The 18420-nt window shown below is 47.1% G+C and overlaps 1 protein-coding gene across 2 annotated transcripts in view; it reads left to right on the top strand.

The window, feature by feature from the left end:
* Nucleotides 1-18420, top strand: part of MACROD1 (mono-ADP ribosylhydrolase 1) — a 419553-nt gene that overhangs the window by 5418 nt on the left and 395715 nt on the right. For both annotated transcript variants that reach the window (XM_048512020.1, XM_048512030.1), the window contains exons 2-3: nt 6304-6405; nt 11230-11353. In XM_048512020.1, the coding sequence (XP_048367977.1) occupies nt 6304-6405; nt 11230-11353 (226 nt within the window). The remainder of the gene's footprint in view (nt 1-6303; nt 6406-11229; nt 11354-18420) is intronic.

Below are 18420 nucleotides of genomic sequence, written 5' to 3'. Positions count from 1 at the left end.
ATAATAGCATATCTAGTCCTTGAAGGCCTTCTCAGTTCGCTTCCCTTCCCAGGTCTGCCATCTTCCTAACCCGTGCTCTGTCTGACGAATCTGAAAGCAGACTTGGTTTATTTATGAGAGCAATGGGAACGGGGATTAGAATGCTAAGTGAGCATTCAGCTGTGGAAGTTTTTCATAAAGATTTTATCCCATTGTTTTAAAACGAAGGTTATAATGGCCAAAATTATTATTTTGTGCAAACTGAACACCCGAGAGACTGTTTGGAGAACACCTGCTTCAGGTTATTGGAGATGGTATAATTGTCTTTACCTCATATGGCTCACATAATATGAGAATATCCAGTAATGCCGTTTTGAATGGACCAGTGAGTAATGTAAACCTAGTTCAAGAAAACAGCCTTCACTTCACAGATGTAATCATTTGGGTTGGAGACTTTGCAATCCTTTATGAAATCTCCCCTGCTTAGTGGAAATGGATTCTGTGACCATGTTGGTGGCCAAGTGGTTGACGTTACAACACTGGAAAGATAAGAATTTGCTAGCTATTCAAAATGGGAATGAAGTGATTTCCCCTTCTAAGTATGAACTTACTTAATAATGAAAATAATTGATTATGAACATAAGAACAACCCTGCTGGATCAGAGTAGTGGTTCATCTAGTCCATTATCTTGCCTCTCACAGTGACAAATTGGCTGCCCTGGAGAACCAACAAGCTGGACTTTGAAGCCAAGGCTTTTACCTGAGCTGCCTCCCAGCATTGGTATTTCAAGGTTTATTGCTTTTGAATGTGGAGGTTCTGTTTAGTGACTATGGCTAATAGTAATTGATGAATGTATCCTTACTCATCAGTGCTAGAGGCTGTCAGTGTTTCTGCTGGCAGTGAATTCCACAATTTAATTACTTCTTGAATAAAGAAGTATTTAATTTGAAATTTGGTGGTGATACCATTGACCCCCCAGAAGATAAATAAGAGTTCTTGATTAAATCAAGTTTGCAAGATCTGAGTAAAGCCAATAGTTTGGATATAATTAATTCATAGGTTTCCCATAAGTCAGAAGCGACTTGGTGACACATATAAGGCACAAATGCAAGGAAATACTATCTTTCAGTGGGGTGTAGTATGGTTTCCGGGCTGTATGGCTGTGTTCTTGTAGCATCACAGATGCAGGCAAAATCAGGAGAAAATGCTACTAGAACACGGTTATACAGCCCGGAAATCACACAACATCCCAGTGATTCCGGCTGTAAAAACCTTCAATACAATACAATACTATCTTTCATCTGTCCTGAATCACCTTCTTATTTATATACGTATAAAGCGATATGATTAGCCTGTATGACACCAGCCATGCAGATCAAAATATGTGACATAATAAACTCCTTCCTCATCAGCTGCTACCCTTCCCCCTTTACTCCAAATTCTCAGGTACCTTGGTAGCATAATTACAAAAAATATTTTAAATGTATTGTCAAAGGCTTGTACCATGGCAAGAAACCCATCTTACCATGACATACCTCTGAAGATGCCAGCCATAGATGCATGGGAAACACTGGGGGCCAAAGGTACAAGAACACAGCCATATAGCCTGGAAAACCCACAACAGCCAATTATTTTAAAAGTTATATTTAAGACAGAAAATTTGCTATTAATAGGCTTATAGAAAGTGAGGGCATATTAACCATTTTAGACAGTGCTGACTGAGCCTACTTATTGGCTGAAGAGGAAATGCCGGGTGGTGCGTGTGTACATAAAGCCCTTCTCTTCTCCGTATTAAAATATTAATCAGATTAAACCAACAGAAGGGGAAACCGAAGATATGTTGAGAAGTCTACTAAACAGACGAACCTGTACCTCAGTACACACTTTTTAAAAACTGCTAGATAATCTCTGGACAATTCTGCCCCCCCTCTTCTGAAATTTAATAAGGTAAGTGCCGCATACATCTCTTCAATGCCAGATTTCATGCTCCTTTTTATTACCACAGGCATGCTGCTCCAGCACTGTAATGGCAGAACGCTGAGCAACTGCACCTGTCGCCTTACCTCTGCAGCTCTTGTGGCAAATGTGTGCTCATTAATTAACACTATAGTTTAATGGGGTGTTAACTTCAATTATTTGTTTGTTTGTTATACTTATATCCCGCCCTATCCCTGAAGGACTTATACACTACTTTTCTCTCCTGTGGAGACCCAAAGCAGCTTTTATCATTCTCCTCTCTTATTTTATCCTCACAACAATAACCCTGTGAGGTAGGTCAGGCTGAGAAGCAATGACTGACCCAAGGGCACCCAGCAGGCTTCCATGGCAGAGTGGGAATTTGAACCTGGGTCTCCCTTGTCCAACTCTATAACCATGCACTACACTGGCTGTCAAGTAAGATGCCCAATAAGGCATGATGGTGTCAGTTTGGTTTTGGTTAAACATTAAAGTGCCCTAATTACATGTGTTGTTCGTGAATGGCAAAAGGAACATGTGATGGTGAGAAGGGCTGAGCTTTTCCGGTGCCCCCTGCTTTTTTCCTCACACCACCTCTCTTCTATCACATCCCGTATTGCACACCAGTTCAGGGGCGTAACGAGGCAACCCTGGGCAAACTGTAGCCCTGGGCAAAACCTGAGTTGGATGCCCCCCCCCCCCCATGGGCGGCCACTCCACCACGACCAAATTTTGTTTTGCACCAGGACATTGGTGCCTGCAGGGAGTGCACTTTTAGACATATCAGCACCAAAATTTCAGGGCCCCCTGAACCAAACTGCACCAAACATTGGGGGTGCCATCATGACAGTCTCCAGATGATACCCTGAAATTTTGGTGCCGATACATCCAAGAATGCCCTCCCTGCAAGAACATCCCGAAATTTGCCCAAGAATCTTTTTTCTGCATTGAGTTTTCTGCATTGCTGTCAATGGGGGTTTTAGGCTGGGGGGGCACATTTCTGAAGGCACAGTCTCAAAACTTTCAGGGTCTCATCAGGAGACTGCCCTAATGATACCCCCCAGGTTTGGTGCAGTTTGGTTCAGGGGGGGCAAAGTTATGGACCCTCAAAACTGTAGCCCCCATCTCCTATTAGCTCCCATTGGAAACAATGGGGGATAGGGGCACCCCCTTTGGGAGTCCATAACTTTGGACTCCCTGAACCAAACTTCACCAAACTTGGGTGGTAACATAAGGACAGTCCCCTGATGATACGCTGAAATTTTGGTGCCGCTAGCCTAAAAACTGCGTCCCCTGCAGGCCAGAAATGGAAAACCACTAAAATACCCCAAAACGAACTCAGCATTTTGATGCCCCCCACAAGGTGATGCCCTGGGCAGCTGCCCACCTTGCCCAATGGGCATTACGCCAGTGCCAGTTATAAAGAAAAATGCTTGGGGTGAAGAAATGGGGAGATGAGCCCAGAGGTGGGATCCAGCAGGTTCTCACAGGTTCCCGAGAGTAGGTTGCTAATTATTTGTGTGTGCCGAGAGGGGGTTACTAATTGGTGATTTTGCCACGTGATTTTTGCCTTAGTTACGTCCCTCCTCTCAGCAGTAGTGCGCAGAACTTGAAGCAGTCTAGCAGGAGGTGCACCGGCGTGTGCGGCAGCCTGCGCCTGCGTGCATTCGTTTCCTGCCCAAGGACCGGCACAGTGGCTGTGTCCTTGCCACAGCCCTGCCCAGGAATGCCCCGCCCCCGGAATGCCCGGCCACGCCCCCATCATGCCCCACCCAGCCCCATTGGTGCCACGCCAGTTTGAATCCCACCACCATGGGAACCTGTTACTAAAATGTTTGGATCCCACCACTGGATAAGCCATTGGCGAGATGGTTTTGAGCCCCTCTTTCTAACCCGCATGAGTGCCTTTTAGGGTTTACGAAGGTTGGCCCTTGCTTGCACACTCTGTAACGATTTTAAAGTTGGATTGAAATGATTTTAGATTTGTTTGGCTTTAAACTGAGTGCTGAATAGGAGAAAGACAGAGGGCGTGGCCATAAAAAGGCGGGAATGCTGTGACTGCGTTTTGTGAGGAGTGGAATAAAATATTATAAAAGGGGGTAGAGACAGAGTGTGTCAGTTTGAGAGTTTGGAGAGTGAGGGCTCTGTGTGAGAGATTGAGAGGCTGTGCTGAACACAGAGCAGAGTCCTGTGTGGAAACAGTTCTGTATGAGAACATAGGCTGTGCTAAAACACACACACACAGAGCTCTGTGTCACATCTGTGCGAGGAATTTTGTCTGTGTGGTTTTTACCTAAAGAGAACTCAGAGTTAAGAGTGTCAAAACTCACTCTGAGGAGAATTTCTGTCAGAAAAGCCAAGCAGTTGTATGGGTGTGACCAAGGCGAATTACTTTCTGCTGACTGGAAGTTATATAAAGTAGTTAGTTGGTGCCTCAGTTATATTTTATTTTAACTTTTGAAACCAATTTGTTTTGAACCTTGAAGTTACCTACCAGTTACAAATAAAAATCTTATTTTGGTTCATTTAAGTAGTGGAACTCCTACCTGATTTTTTCCTTAGTGCCACAAAAGCCATCCGTTTGCCTTACCACTACCGTGTTTCCCCGAATATAAGACAGTGTCTTATATTAATTTCTGCTCCCAAAGATGCGCTATGTCTTATTTTCAGGGGATGTCTTATTTTTCTGTGTTCTGTTCGTCGGGCATGCTTCCAAACAAAAACTTTGCTACGTCTTACTTTGGGGGATGCCTTATATTTTGCACTTCAGCAAAACCTCTACTACGTCTTATTTTCAGGGGATGTCTTATATTCGGGGAAACAGGGTAGTATATACTACCAAGAAAATAGAATAAAAGGGGAAATAAAAGGGTATTTGGAATTTTATTCCTGGTGGCAGCCTACAAAATTAAACGTATAAAGAGAAAAAAGGAGATCGAGAGAAGGGTACCCCACATTTTGGTGAAAGCAGACCAAATTTCTCTCTGAGGGGAAAAAATTGGACTCTTGTCAAAAAACAAAACACACCGCCCGTGTAACCCCCATGCCCAGAATGGATTGGCCCAGAATGGGTTGACCCAGTAAGGGGGTGGAGACTCAGAGCAGCAGAAAGGCTGAAAGAGCTCTTTGCAGAAGACAAGGCTACCAGACTCGGACCTTGATTTCTATAAGCCCTTAACACCTTGTTAAGGTAATTGCAATATTGTTGGGAACTACTGGGAAGGTAGTTGTTAGTTTTTGCTGTGTTGTAAATGTTGGAGTTTATTGTTTCAGGGTTTCTTTTGTGGTTGTAATGGGTGAGAGTTCTCCTGGAGACCTTCATCATGTTGCAACCTGTTCATCAAGCCCTTGGAGTCTTCAGGAGCTAGCCAACTTGCAAAGAAGAATTTGGACTTGGCAATATCAGTAGACTGTAAATAGAAGGACTTGAAATGCAACCTGAACAGGACCTTGAATTGTAACGTTAAATGTTGATGTTTTAAAAGTGTTAATTGTAAAGAAAAGTAAACCATTTTGTTGTTTAAAAATTGTTGTTGCAACTCATTCCAAGTACTGCCCCACAGAACCCACAAGCTGAGGTTACACCTGCTCACCCACACACACATATTCTGTGATTAGGTCAGTTCTGTGTTTTAGCCCAAACTCCAGCCACAAGACCATCTAGCTTGCCTCCCAATAAAGGGATCCTTGTAGCCCTTTTTATGTTGCTTCTATCTGGTCAAAGTGACCTCAGTTTCCTTAACACCCACTCTTAACTGAACCTCAGTAAGCATTTAGGAACATGATCCGAATGAATCCACTTTAAAAACTCATATTCTTGGTCTTGAGTGACTCCCTCCCCCTTGGAAAAAGAGGTGAGAGGAAAGCACCTGGATCTACCCTTTGAATGAAACAGAAGACACTGACAGGTTTAAATACTGAAATAGCAGATATCAAAGGGAAGCTTTGATTCCCCCAGCTGTTACGGATGCTTTAGAAGCCTTTCACTGTGCTATTAGTTTGACACAAATTGGATTACTCGATGTGCCAGAAAAGTGTCTTTTGAAGTGTGTGAGGATGGGTGCCGTTGAGGCCTAGTTCTCACAGGGGTAGTCATCTCGTGTCCAGGTTGCATTGATTCAAAGTGTGGTTCGGGGGGGGGGAGGGGGTTGGTGGCAGCTACTTTTTGCCTAGTTGCCCAAAGTGTTGAGCCTTTCTGATTTGAAGAAAACTTGGGCTTCTTTTTGGTTGTAGGACATATTTTATATGTCTAAGTTAAAGGCTGGCCGGCTCCCACATCTTGTATCAAATTTTCTCCCCAAATTTGGATTACTTAATAAACATGTCTATTTCTGTCTTCTCTCCCCCACCCTTTGTTCCTTGTCCAGCATTTCTAAAAGGGCTGAATGCTAAGCAGAGGCGAGAACATTATTTTACCAAGGATTTCATCAAACTGAAGCAAATACCCACATGGAAAGAAATGGCAAAAAGTGAGTCTCTAAAGTTCTCCGTTCTGCTCTCAGCTTAATTCCATTTGTTACTTTGTGTTTCTGAGGGAAACTCAAGGTTTGGCTCATGTGTGCAAGAAGACCAAAAAACTGTCTGGAAGCCTTGTGGGTGTGTATGTTCAGCTAGTGTAGTGGCTAGCATAGCAATTGTGAGAATTGGATTAAACTCTTTCCTCTTCCACAAAGCTCTCTAGATAACCCTGCACTACTCACTTTCTCTCAGACTAACTTCACAAAGACAATTTAAAAACCCACATATTTCCTTTTCTTACTTGGAAAACCCTGTGAGGGGCCACCACAAGTTAGTTGCAACCTGACATCACTTACTATTAATTTACCTCACAGAGTTCTACAAACAAAATGGGGTGACGGGAGAACTGTACATGAGTCATGCCCCAGGACTGTTCAATAATAAGACTTGGTGTTGAAATTATTACCAATACTGAAAACAGCATCAGAATTGAGGATTTAGATGTCCATTGACAAAACTAGAGTTTGTGCGCCAAAGGAGCTTCCATTATACCCTCGCTCCCATTTCTCCTTCCTTCCCTCAACACCTAAGTTCCACATGACCAGACACCCCCCTTTGATACCATTTCCCAAGGGGGAGCAGGTGCCCATCATTCCCAGGGGAAGGCAGAGGTACGTTCTCTCTTTCTCACAATACTAGAACCAGGGGGCATACATACATTGAAAATGCTGGGGGGAAGAATTAGGACTAATAAAAGGAAACACTTCTTCACACAACGTGTGATTGGTGTTTGGAATATGCTGCCACAGGAGGTGGTGATGGCCACTAACCTGGATAGCTTTAAAAGTGGCTTGGACAGATTAATGGAGGAGAAGTCGATCTATGGCTACCAATCTTGATCCTCTTTGATCTGAGATTGCAAAGGCCTTAACAGTCCAGGTGCTCAGGAGCAGCAGCCGCAAAAGGCCATTGCTTTCACATCCTGCATGTGAGCTCCCAAAGGCACCTGGTGGGCCACTGCAAGTAGCAGAGAGCTGGACTAGATGGACTCTGGTCTGATTCAGCTGGCTTGTTCTTATGTTCTTATGTTCTTCACCAAGTCAAAACAATCTATACTCCCCACTGCTTTAAAGTGCAAAGCGAGCATCTACCTACCAAACTGATCAGCCCATACTGAAAAGAGAAAGTAACAAGATAGTAAAGAAAATCATCCCCAATAAAAGGTTCCCACATCCCAATGACAGGATTGGGCTGGAACAAGGCCAGGTGGGTGACAATTATGCCGCCTTAAACTTCTTGGAGAAAAGGCAGGATAAAAATTTATAGACAAGCATTAAAGCCCATTTTAAATTAAAATAAAATGGACTCAAGAAGGGGAGGGAGGGTGGGGGATCCCCCTTCTTCCTCCTCCATCTTCCCTCCAGGAGAGCACCTCATATTGTTTGGAGCGGGGGAGGCTCCTGGGTTGGGGGACGGTGGGTGGGGAGTGAATGGAATAGAATGGAATGCCATTGATCCTGGGGGTTCGTAGTTGGACATTCCATCCCTTAGGCAATTATGTATAAGGAGAAATGTAATGATCCACACTTCTTTCTGTCCACCCTGATCTGGAAGTGTTTTGCTGGTATAGATAGAAGAACCATTAGAAATCTGAAAATCAAAGTAAAGTATTACTCTCACCTAGAGTACTGTGTTCAGTTCTGCATACCGCAATTTAAGAAGGATATTGATAAGCTGGATCGTGTCCAGAGGAGGGCAACCAAAATGGTAAATGGTGTGGAATCCAGGCTTAGGGAGCAGGGGATGTTTAATATAAAGAAGCGAAGGTTAAGGGGGGAACATGATAGCTGTGTTTGAATATTTGAAGGGATGTCATGTCAAAAGGGGAGCAAGCTTGTTTTCTGTTGCCTCAGAGATTAGGACATGGAGTAATGGATTCAAGGTGCAAGAAAAGAGATTCCACCTAAACATTAGGGAGAACTTTCTGTCAGGACTGTTCAACAGTGGAATTCACTGCCTCAGATAGTGGAGTGTAGGGGTGAGCCCCGCGAACCCAGCAGAGCCTCAGAGAGAGCGCAGGAATGCCCGTGCCATCTGTGCCCTTCTGGGCGCACACGCTCACCTGTCACAAGACCCCGATGAGTCATACGTCATGAGATGCCTGACTCACTGTCACAAGATGTCCCGGACAAAGGGGTGCATACCCCCAGGTATGGATTAGGCCCGGACAGGAACGTTTCCTCTCTCACGTACGCAGCCCCATGAGTCATGTACTGGACAATATTCTCCCGCTCTCCCGCCTCCCGACCCGCCTCTCGGAAAACCCTAATAAAAGGTGCCAGGGACCAGACCATGGCAGATTAGCTGCTGGCTTCTTTCCACCGGATGATATCGCTACGTCTCGCCTCTTCCTTGTGACCCTCGCGGGCTGACTTCAGTGGAGTCTCCTTCTTTGGAGATTTTTAAACAGAAGCTGGATGAACATATGCCGGGAGTGCTTTGATTGTGTATTCCTGCATGGCAGGGCTTAGGGACTTGTTGGCCCTTGTGATATCTTCCAACCCTATGATTCTATTAGGCTGAGTATATGGGGGAAATCTTTTCTTCCACAACCACTCATTTTTAGAAGTTGCTGTGTCTATCTCTGGTTTACAGAATGCCCCCTCTCTGGGCATTGACCCACACAGCAGAATCGAGGGGTCTGATGTTGGCAAAATAATGTGATGATTCTATGAACTGAGAAAGGTCATTGAGTAGAATCATGCAGTAGGCTGGAGAACTAGCAAGCTCCCACAGTCAGAATAGTGTTGAGCTGCTCAGTAATAATGCCCAATGTGAGAAAGCTTTCCAAATCTTCCTTGTGCCTACATGCTGTGGAAGATTGTCTATTCAGGCAGGAAGCTGAGAGGCCAGAGAGGATAAGACAAGGGCTGTGACTGAGCAGGTCCAAGCAAAGGTCTGAGGGAGAAGTCCAAACTTCTCAGACGGAAATAATCCAAAGGGGAAGAGGAGACCTAGTTGATGCATCAGAGGGCACTCACTGGTCTGTTCGTTTAGGCCACTGACGTGCTGCTTTTGAGCTTTAAAAAGTGCTTGAGGCCAGTGAGATGTGGACATAAATAGAGTGATAAAATTGATTTAAGTCAATCAAAATGTATTTAACCGAATTTAAAACCACAAGGAAGGACATGATTTCAAAAGTCTGTTTGAAATTAAAAGCAGAGCCTTCAGCTGATGACTCAAGGCCTACAGTGAGGGGAGAAAATGTAATTCCTGGGGGAGGGAGTTCTAGAGTTCAGAGTCAATTGGTGAGTACGCCCTTATATGGATCCCCACCTAAAAGACTTCTGCAGTTGTCTGTAATTGAGATCCTTGGATGGTCTCTGGGGCAGAAGTAGAACATGGCCCTTTATATATGCATAACTTACCCTGAGGTAAGGAGTTTGCCTGCATTTTTTCATGTACACAGTATTCCTGCTGAGCTGAGCAGCCATTTTCCCACCCTCCTTCCTACGCCTCCTTGTTGTTTCTGCAGCCTCCAGTGGAAAAAGTTGCCTGCCACCTTTTGGGGGGTGGGCGGCGTTTCAGTGGTCTGTCGCACCTGTGATAGACCCATATCTTTTAAATAAAAAAGAAGCCCCACTGCTCCTTCTGAAGGAGTGGCCAAAATTTCTGCTGTGTGGGTGGTGAAAGACAGGGGGGAGCAGAAAAACCCAGAGGAAGCCGAGTGTACACTGGCCTCCTTCAATCTCTCTGTAAAGGGAGGCAAAAAGTTGCACTTCAACTGGTTTTGGAAACCGCAAGGATAGTCTGATCTGAAGCACAGTGAGTTTTGAAGAGGGGGAAATGTGTGCATAGCTGAGAATCTAATCTGAAGGGAATTGGCGCTGAATGCAAAGGAAACCACAAATGGCCTCGGATGCTCTAGGTCAGGGGTCTGCAACCTGCGGCTCTCCAGATGTTCATGGACTACAATTCCCATCAGCCCCTGCCAGCATGGCCAATAAGGGTTAGTCTTTTGTACACAGACTGGCAGTGGCTGTCCAATTTATCTCAGGCTGCAAAATTGTTTCCTCAGAATCAAAGCACTGAATGTTTTAAAAGCCAACCTCATTTTTTGCTGTGAACCTGGAAACAAACTGGCAGCCAGTATGAGTGGTCATTGCCACAGTTCCTTGGTGTTTCCCTGCTCTGCTGTGATTTTTTTCCCCGCCCAAACCTGGTGTGATACAATCTTTTCCTGGATGATGGTATCCAAAGTGGATGTTGTAAAATGCAAAAGGGAAGGTGTGGATTTCTGTAGCTCCCTACCCATCCCTGGTGCCATTTCCCATCCTGCCTGCAACCCATCACCTGGGGCAAACCTTTTGCTGTTTTCTTAAGAAGTTATCAGTGGGCAGGATATTATTCCAAAAAGCCCAATGGGGGTGGGAGGGAAAAGCATGCAATAAATGTGTGCAGAAACAATGTTGCTGCTGAGAATACGTTTGCAAAAGCAGGGCAGAAAGGGGAATAATCTCTGTGTGGAAACTACTATTGCTACCGAGTAGGCAATCCCTTGTTCACAAAGATTCTTAATCGGAGTAGTCTTTGGTAGGTCTAGATCTGGCTAATCCGTGACAGGTGCTTCCTCATCAATAATTCTCGTGATACCCTTTGGTGCAAACTGTAGGCCAGCAAGAGCATCATAGAGCATTCTGGGAGGGGGTGGAACCACTTGGCTGTTCTCCTGGAAGGGAGCGAAAAGCTTGCAAACACATTCCGGCCTTTTTGCTACTGGCCCATAGTGGTCCTGAAATGGGTGACCTCTTTCACTTACTGTTTTTCCCTGCAAGATGCCCGTGTGAAGCCTCCAGAAGGGGCCATCTACCCGAAAGATAATCACCTGAATGAGAAGATCTCTCTCTTCCGTGGCGACATCACCAAGCTAGAGGTGGACGCCATTGTCAACGCTGGTGAGTGAATCCGATTTGGTGTTTTTCGTGGCTGGAATTAATTTTTGGCTTCAAGGGAGTGGACGGTCTGGGAACTCATGCCAGGTTGTGGCTCGTGTCGTGCGTGGGAACTTTGATGGTGAAAATCCTTAACTTGGCAACAGTAGAAAGGTCAAATGTGTGTCTACCCCCTCCCCCCCAGGTTTTGTGGTGCAGTTTTATTTAATATTAGAACAGAAGGAATTAATGTTTGTCTGCATCTATCGTTCCTCCCTTCAGATCAATTGTCTGTCTCTAGCTTTAGTAACAGTGTTTATCCCACAGAACAAATGAGATATCATTTTAGTCTGGAGAGAAATGATAGCTTGTGGTTTCTTGCAAGTGGGTTTGTTGGCCATCGTGTAGGACTTTTTTGCCCCGCCTGGCATTCTTCCCTGCCCTAATTGTTGTTTTCACGTGTGTATTTTGCTTTTGCTTTTAATTGGTTTTATGATTGGCTTGTGTACTGCTGTTTTTAAATTGGTAGCCGCCTCAGTGGCTCTGATTGGGCAGAAAGGCAGGGTATAAATTTTGTCATAAATACATGCACAGCCTATATTTGCTTTGGATTTGCAGATGTACAGGTTTGTATTGCTTACCCTCCCCTCCCCCCACAAAGCCTGTTTGACCAAATGTGACAGGAGAAGAAAAGAAATTAATGAATATGCGCTTGGAAGCGATTCCTCTTTCAGATTATTTTCTGCTCTCAAATAATGCCTTTTGCTAAACAGTACCATTTACAATGCTGAACAAAAGAAACCTTCTTTAAGGACAGGTGTTCATTTGGATGTCAGGGTAGCTATTGGGCCATATCTTACCATTCTTATGGTAGTTCTTCCTGCTGGTGCCAGGTGTTTCTGGATGCAATTTGTTGCATCTTTGGGTTGTCCTTGACCTAGTGAGGCTGAATGTCCTCCACAGAAAGGATTAGTTGGGCTTAAGTAAAGTCTTTGTAAACTGGATGACAAACACCTGGACCGGCTGTTAGGAATGGGGATATGGGACAGGCAGGAAACAAAGTTTGGAGGCCATTGTGATAACCACAAACCATTGTGATAACCACACAGTGCTTTGTTCAAGTGAACAGTCTTCTTCCCAGGCAGACTGACCGGTTCCTATGATGTTGTGAACCCACCTGCCTAGTATTTAAAACCTGGAAGCATCTGGTACAAGGCTATTGGCAGAATCAGCACTCAAATCACTGATAAGAATGCCTGAGCAATACGTTTGACAAATAAGGTAGCAGCAGTTGGGCTTATCCACAGGTAAGGCACCCCCAGCAAATATGCTTTGCAAGTCTCTTTTGTGTACACACTTAGCCAAGGGTCTAACTATACGTTGCATTTTCCTTTGACTGCTCAGTCAGAGCGTTTTAGGTTTTCTGTTGTGAATTCAAGTCCTATGCGCTCAAGGGCTGTTGGATCAGAAGAAGAGTTTGGATTTATACCCTGCTTTCCTCAACTGTCCAGAGTTTCAAAGTGTATTATAAACTCCTTCCCTTCTCCTCCCATAACAAATATTTTGTGAGATAGATGGGGCTGAGAGAGTTCTGAAGGAACGGTGACTAGTCCAAGGTCATCCAGCAGGCTTCATGTGGAGGAGTGGGAAATCAAACTTGGTTCTCCAGATTAGTGTCCACCGCTCTTAACCACCGCTCTTAACCACTATGCCGGCCAAGCTCCCCTTTCATGCTCTGCTGTGGGAAGGGGCTTAGGAGCTTTCCACCCAATATTTTCCTGACCTGAAATTGCCCCAGGTGGCACTTTTCGTCCTGTAAGGGGGCTTGACATGTACTGATGGTGTTTATCTAGGTTTCTTCAACGTGGTAAGTAGCTCTGTTTATTTAAGCTTAGGAAAACGGTGGGGAAGGAACATAGTTCCAATCTCCCTGTACGCTGTAGCCCCATTTGGGCCATATATACATGACAACTGAGTTCCTGGAACTTCTGACACAAACCTGATTGCACACATCGGTGGAGGTCCTGGGAAAACATAAGGTGCAGTTTAGAGCATCAAGAGGTGCCAAGGTGAGATTTGCAAGGCATAGGTGTCATTGCGCGTAATGGGCACTAGAGGGCAGTAAAACCTCACTGTTGCAGGACTCATCCTACTAATTTGCTCCCTCAATAAATCATACTGTTTATTAGTGGAATAAAAGTCTTTGCTAACAAGAGGTTTTGTTGGCGCTTCATAAATCCTGCCTCTGTGCATCATGAAGCCCATATGTGCTTAATTCATATGTAAAGTCACAAGTGGGACTATAATATGTGTCCATTAAATTCTAGGAGACCTGATAATTATCATTAGTTGCAAGTAAATTACCTGTGCGGATCGAGGCCAGGAGCTGTTAGCTGCCATTGCTGCAATGCCAGATATGGTGGGTGGGTGAGTAGGGAGGTCACACATTTCCAGAAAGGTTGGGTGGGCTACACCATGCAGGGGGGGAACAGTCAGAGCATTTCTTTCATTCTCCACTGGGCATTGTGAGGGCCCACAGTCTTGCCGGGCATGATAATGGTGTTAATGTCAGCAGCAGGCAATCAGGCCCTGGCAAGGAAGGTGGCTGGGCTCTAGCAGGATAGGACCAGGTGATGTAGTATGTTCGGAGGCACCTCCAGAATGTCTGCAAACAGATAGGCCTGAAGAGAAGTTGGCTCTCTGGGCTTGCATCTCTGCCTTGGTGAATGGCGGGGAATTGGATGCTGACCAATGACCATTGCTTGCTGTGTAAGTGGTGGGCTTAGCAGTTGCAACATTTGGACTGCTGTTGGAAAGCATAGTTTGGACTGCTTTGGGGGGACTTTATCTTGACTGCTCATGCTTCTCAAGGCTGGGATCTGGCAGGGGGTACTTTCCTAGAAATACCCAGAATAGCTGCTAAAAGAGCAAGCAAGCAGCAACTTTTCCTGCTGCCCATCTGTGAGCGTTTCTGGCACAGGGAGGGTGTGCCTATATTTAACATGCAAATGTCCTCGAGTATAGGAAATGAGTCCACCAGGGTGAGGGGTGAGCTGCAGATTCTCTGCTGTGTTATTTTTCTACATTCTGTGTCCATTATTGCTGTTCATGTGTCAGTGAGATTCAAAAACATGTGAAATATATGTAACCTCAGTTACATTTCCCTGATTATTAGGTTTCTACATACAGAGATTTATGGGGGGGGGAGTCATAGGGAAGTTGGGGATTGTGTGTTTTTCAGACTGTGTGACTTGGATCTGGTGGTTTTAGTGTGGAGAGCCAGTGTGGTGTAGTGGTTAAAAGCAGGTGGATGCTAATCTGAAGAACCAGATTTGATTCCCCACTACTCCACCGTGTGGGGAAGGCTTATCTCGTGAACCAAATGTATATTCGAAACTCCTACATTCCTGCTGGGTGACTTTGGGCTAGTCCAGTGGTGGCGAACCTGTGGCACTCCAGATGTTCATGGACTTCAATTCCCATCAGCCCGTGCCAGCATGGCCAATGCTGGCAGGGGCTGGCTGGGAGTTATAAAGTCCCATAGTCCATTCAGTGCCAACATCTGGAAGTACTCTGGTCCTTCCACTGAGACTAATCAGTCACTTTGGGAACTCTCTCGAAGCCCAATTTCTACCTCCTACAAGATGTCTGTTGTGGGAAGAGAAAGAGAAAGGAGCTTGTAAGCCACCTTGAGTCTCCTTACAGGTGAGAAAGATGGGGTATAAATCCAAACTCTTCTCCTTTTAACATTTCACCACTTGATTCTGGCCGTGAAAGCCTTTGATAATTCAGAAGGAAGCATCGTAGGGTGGGATTTTTTTAACTTGGAGTCTGAAATCATACAGAACTGGGGTCAGTTTGGGCTGTTTTAATTCTCACCTTGCTCAGGGTCCATTTTCTAGTCACGTTCTTTAAAGACTTTAAAACAGGCTGTCTGGATGGGGGAGAAGGGAGAGGTTGGGTTCGATTCCTCAAAAGTGAGGGGTGGTATAGAAAGGGGTTTGACTGGGATGGGCGTAAAGTGGAAATAGGGTGTGCGAGATAGGTTTCTCGCTCCAAATTTCGGAGGAGGTTTTATAGTTTCTCTAAAAGCCCTCTTTAATAGCCATGTGGGAGCTATGCATTTCCCAAAGGGAATAGAAAAGGCACAGCACGCACGACTTGCAGTCAAGAGCTTGATTGTCGCTGATACTGTGGAACTGGAGCTGCTGCTGACTTGATTCCGCTGTGACTTGGGGTGCTGACCCAGTTCTCTCCCTCCCCGGCCCTGCACTGCTAATGGAAGAAATGCAGGCACCTCTGCTCTCTCTGCTTCTCGGCAGTGCTCAGGCAGGGGGCTCCATTTGCACAGGAGTGGAAATCGAATTTGTAACATATTGTCACGGCTGCGGTGGGTGGAGCTGCCCTTGAAGGAGCTGGTTTGCAGCTCAGTGGTATGGATAAGCCGGTTCATCTCTTGGATGCCCGAGTGGCGTTGGTACAGAGGCGGAGCGCTCACAAGGACGTGTGGTGTCACATGTCCCCAGAGCAGCTGGAGTCACATAGGGTGGAGGATTGCCCCCATCCCCACCCCACCCTCTGCCAGCTGAAGGAGTAGTTTGGGAGTAAGGGAGCACGGGGGGGGGGGGGGTTGGGGGGGTGTGGGGCGCCTGGAGCAGGTGTTGCCCCGGGAGCCATTTTCCCCCTATGCCTCTGAGATGGTAGCATATGGTGTCATCATTCCACTTAGGCCAGGGGTCGGGAACCCGCGGCTCGCCCGAGCATCGCGGCTCTTCGCCCGCTGTTCCTGCTGACTCCATAGGAAGGCGAGCAGCGGGCCCTCTTCACCCGCCCTGCGGCACAGAGGCCAGGCGCTTCCCTAGCCGGCTGACGGCCAGGCCTTCCGAGCCGCCGAAGCCTCTTCCGCCCGCCCTGCTCCTTGCAGGCGGGAGCCTCGCCCGGCCCGGCCAGGCAGGCGCGGGGAGCCTCCGCCCGCCCTGCTCCTTGCAGGCGGGAGCTTCGCCCGGCCCGGCCAGGAATCGAGCGCCCGAGAGCCTCTTCCGCCGCCTGCTCCTTGCAGGGGCGGGAGGCGCCCTCGCCGGCCCGGCCAAAGCGAGCAGCGAGCCCTCTCCGCCGCCCTGCTCCTTGCAGAGGCAGGAGCCACTTGCTGCAGGATGGGGAGCACCCCTACCGTTTCCCACAGGCTGCCTGGCTGGATGGGGAAGAGGGAGATCTCCCCTCTACAGCCAGCCAGGCGACCTCCGTGCAAGAGAGGAGCCCAGCCAGCACCGAGGGCTGCAGGATGGGGCACCCTACCGTTTCCATGGAAGGCTGCCTGGCTGGATGGGGAAGAGAGATCTCCCTCTTCCCCAGCGGCCTGGCGACCTCCGATGCAAGAAGAGGAGCCCCAGCCAGCAGCTTCCTTCACGGGGCTGCAGGATGGGGCACCCCGCGGGGAGGCTGCCTGGCTGGATGGGAAGAGGGAGATCTCCCCTCTTACCCAGCCAGCCATTCTGAAGAGCCCCAGCCAGCAGCTTCCTTCACGAGGGGCTGCGGGATGGGGCACCTCTTACCTTGAGTCGCCAGGCGGCTGGGGAAGAGGGAGATCTCCCCTCTTCCCCAGCCGACCTAGTCCGATGCAGAAGAAACCCCAGCCAGCAGCCCCATGGGGCTGAGGCTGGAGCACCTCTTACTTCATTTTAAATGTCAAAAAGTATTTGCGGCTCCATGTGTTTTCTTTTCTGTGGAAAATGGGTCCAAATGGCTCTTTGGGTTTTAAAGGTTCCCTACCCCTGACTTAGGCCAATCGTTGCCGTCTGGTGGCAGGGCCACATTGCACTCTGCCCAGCTAGTGTTCATCATGGAAGGCCCCCACCTGCCCTGTAAATCTCTGCTGTAAATCATGGGTTGTGGCAAAAGAAGTGTCATGCTGCCCTTCCGGGAGCAGCTTCATAATACCCTTTGGGCTTCTTTCCCTTCTGACCTTGCTGATGATTGCTCCTCTGGGCTTTCCCCAAGATTGAGTTTTTGCCCTTGCAGGAGCTAACCCTCTCTGGGGTCAAGGGGCCACCTTGGGGCTTCCTTGCGGCTTTTATGCTGCCTGTTGGTGGGGGTTTTTTTTGAGGGGGGGGGCATGCCTTGACGAGGCTTTGTTTCCGTTTGAGGAGAAACCGCAGACAACCGGCTGCCAGAAAGACCTGAGCGAAGCCAACCGCCGCTTCGCCTCCCAGCTGGGTGGTTTATGGATAGATGAATGGATCTAGCTGCCGCGAATCCCTCTGTATTATGAATCGTCGCCTTATAACGACAATAGTTATGGGACCGCAACGTGCAAGAGACAAAGCTCTAGGCAGATATTACGATGCCGAACTGTCAGCATAAATCGCTTCGCCTGTCACTTTGGCGGTGTGATGGCTTGTGGATGTTTGCCACTGCTTGGGAAGAGAAAGAAAGGAGGTGGGAGCTGAGGCATGCTTTTGACTTGGGAAGCTCCTTTTCTGGTGAAGTCTGTTCGCTCATGGACCTTGAAGTGGGTTCTATGGTGTCCTCTCCTGAAGCTGCATTGTCCACTTGAAACCTGTGGTGTCTTAAGACCCAGACTGGAACCTACAGTTGCTTTCTGATAACAGCAGTGCCTTCCCCCAGTCCCAGGAAACTTCCCCCGAGGCAAAGGCTCCTGAGGTGGGTGGTCAGAGATCATTAGTTAGATCTGTTAGTGATCATTAGTTAGATCTCATAGAATCCTAGGATTGGAAGAGACCAGAAGGGCCATCAAGTCAACCCCCTGCAATGCAGGAACACACAATCAAAGCACTCCTGACAGATGGCCATCTAGCCTCTCTTTAAAAACCTCCACAGAAGGAGACTCCACCACACTCCGAGGCAGCGCATTCCAGTGTTGAACAGCCCTTGCTGTCAGGAAGTTTTTCCTGATGTGTTATTGATCATTAGTTAGTGATCATTAGTTAGATCTATGGGATCCATCCTTTGGTATAACAAGCAAGAAGTCAAATGTGAAATAAGTAATGCTCGGGAAATGCCACCTTGACCTGGATCAGAGGTCTGCAACCTGCGGCCATGCTCACAGGGGCTGATGGGAATTGTAGTCCATGAACA

The sequence above is a fragment of the Sphaerodactylus townsendi genome, linkage group LG01 (assembly GCF_021028975.2).
Source record: "Sphaerodactylus townsendi isolate TG3544 linkage group LG01, MPM_Stown_v2.3, whole genome shotgun sequence".
NCBI lineage: Eukaryota > Metazoa > Chordata > Lepidosauria > Squamata > Sphaerodactylidae > Sphaerodactylus > Sphaerodactylus townsendi.
Note: the sequence above shows the minus strand (reverse complement) of the source record. Positions and strands in the feature narration are given on the sequence as shown.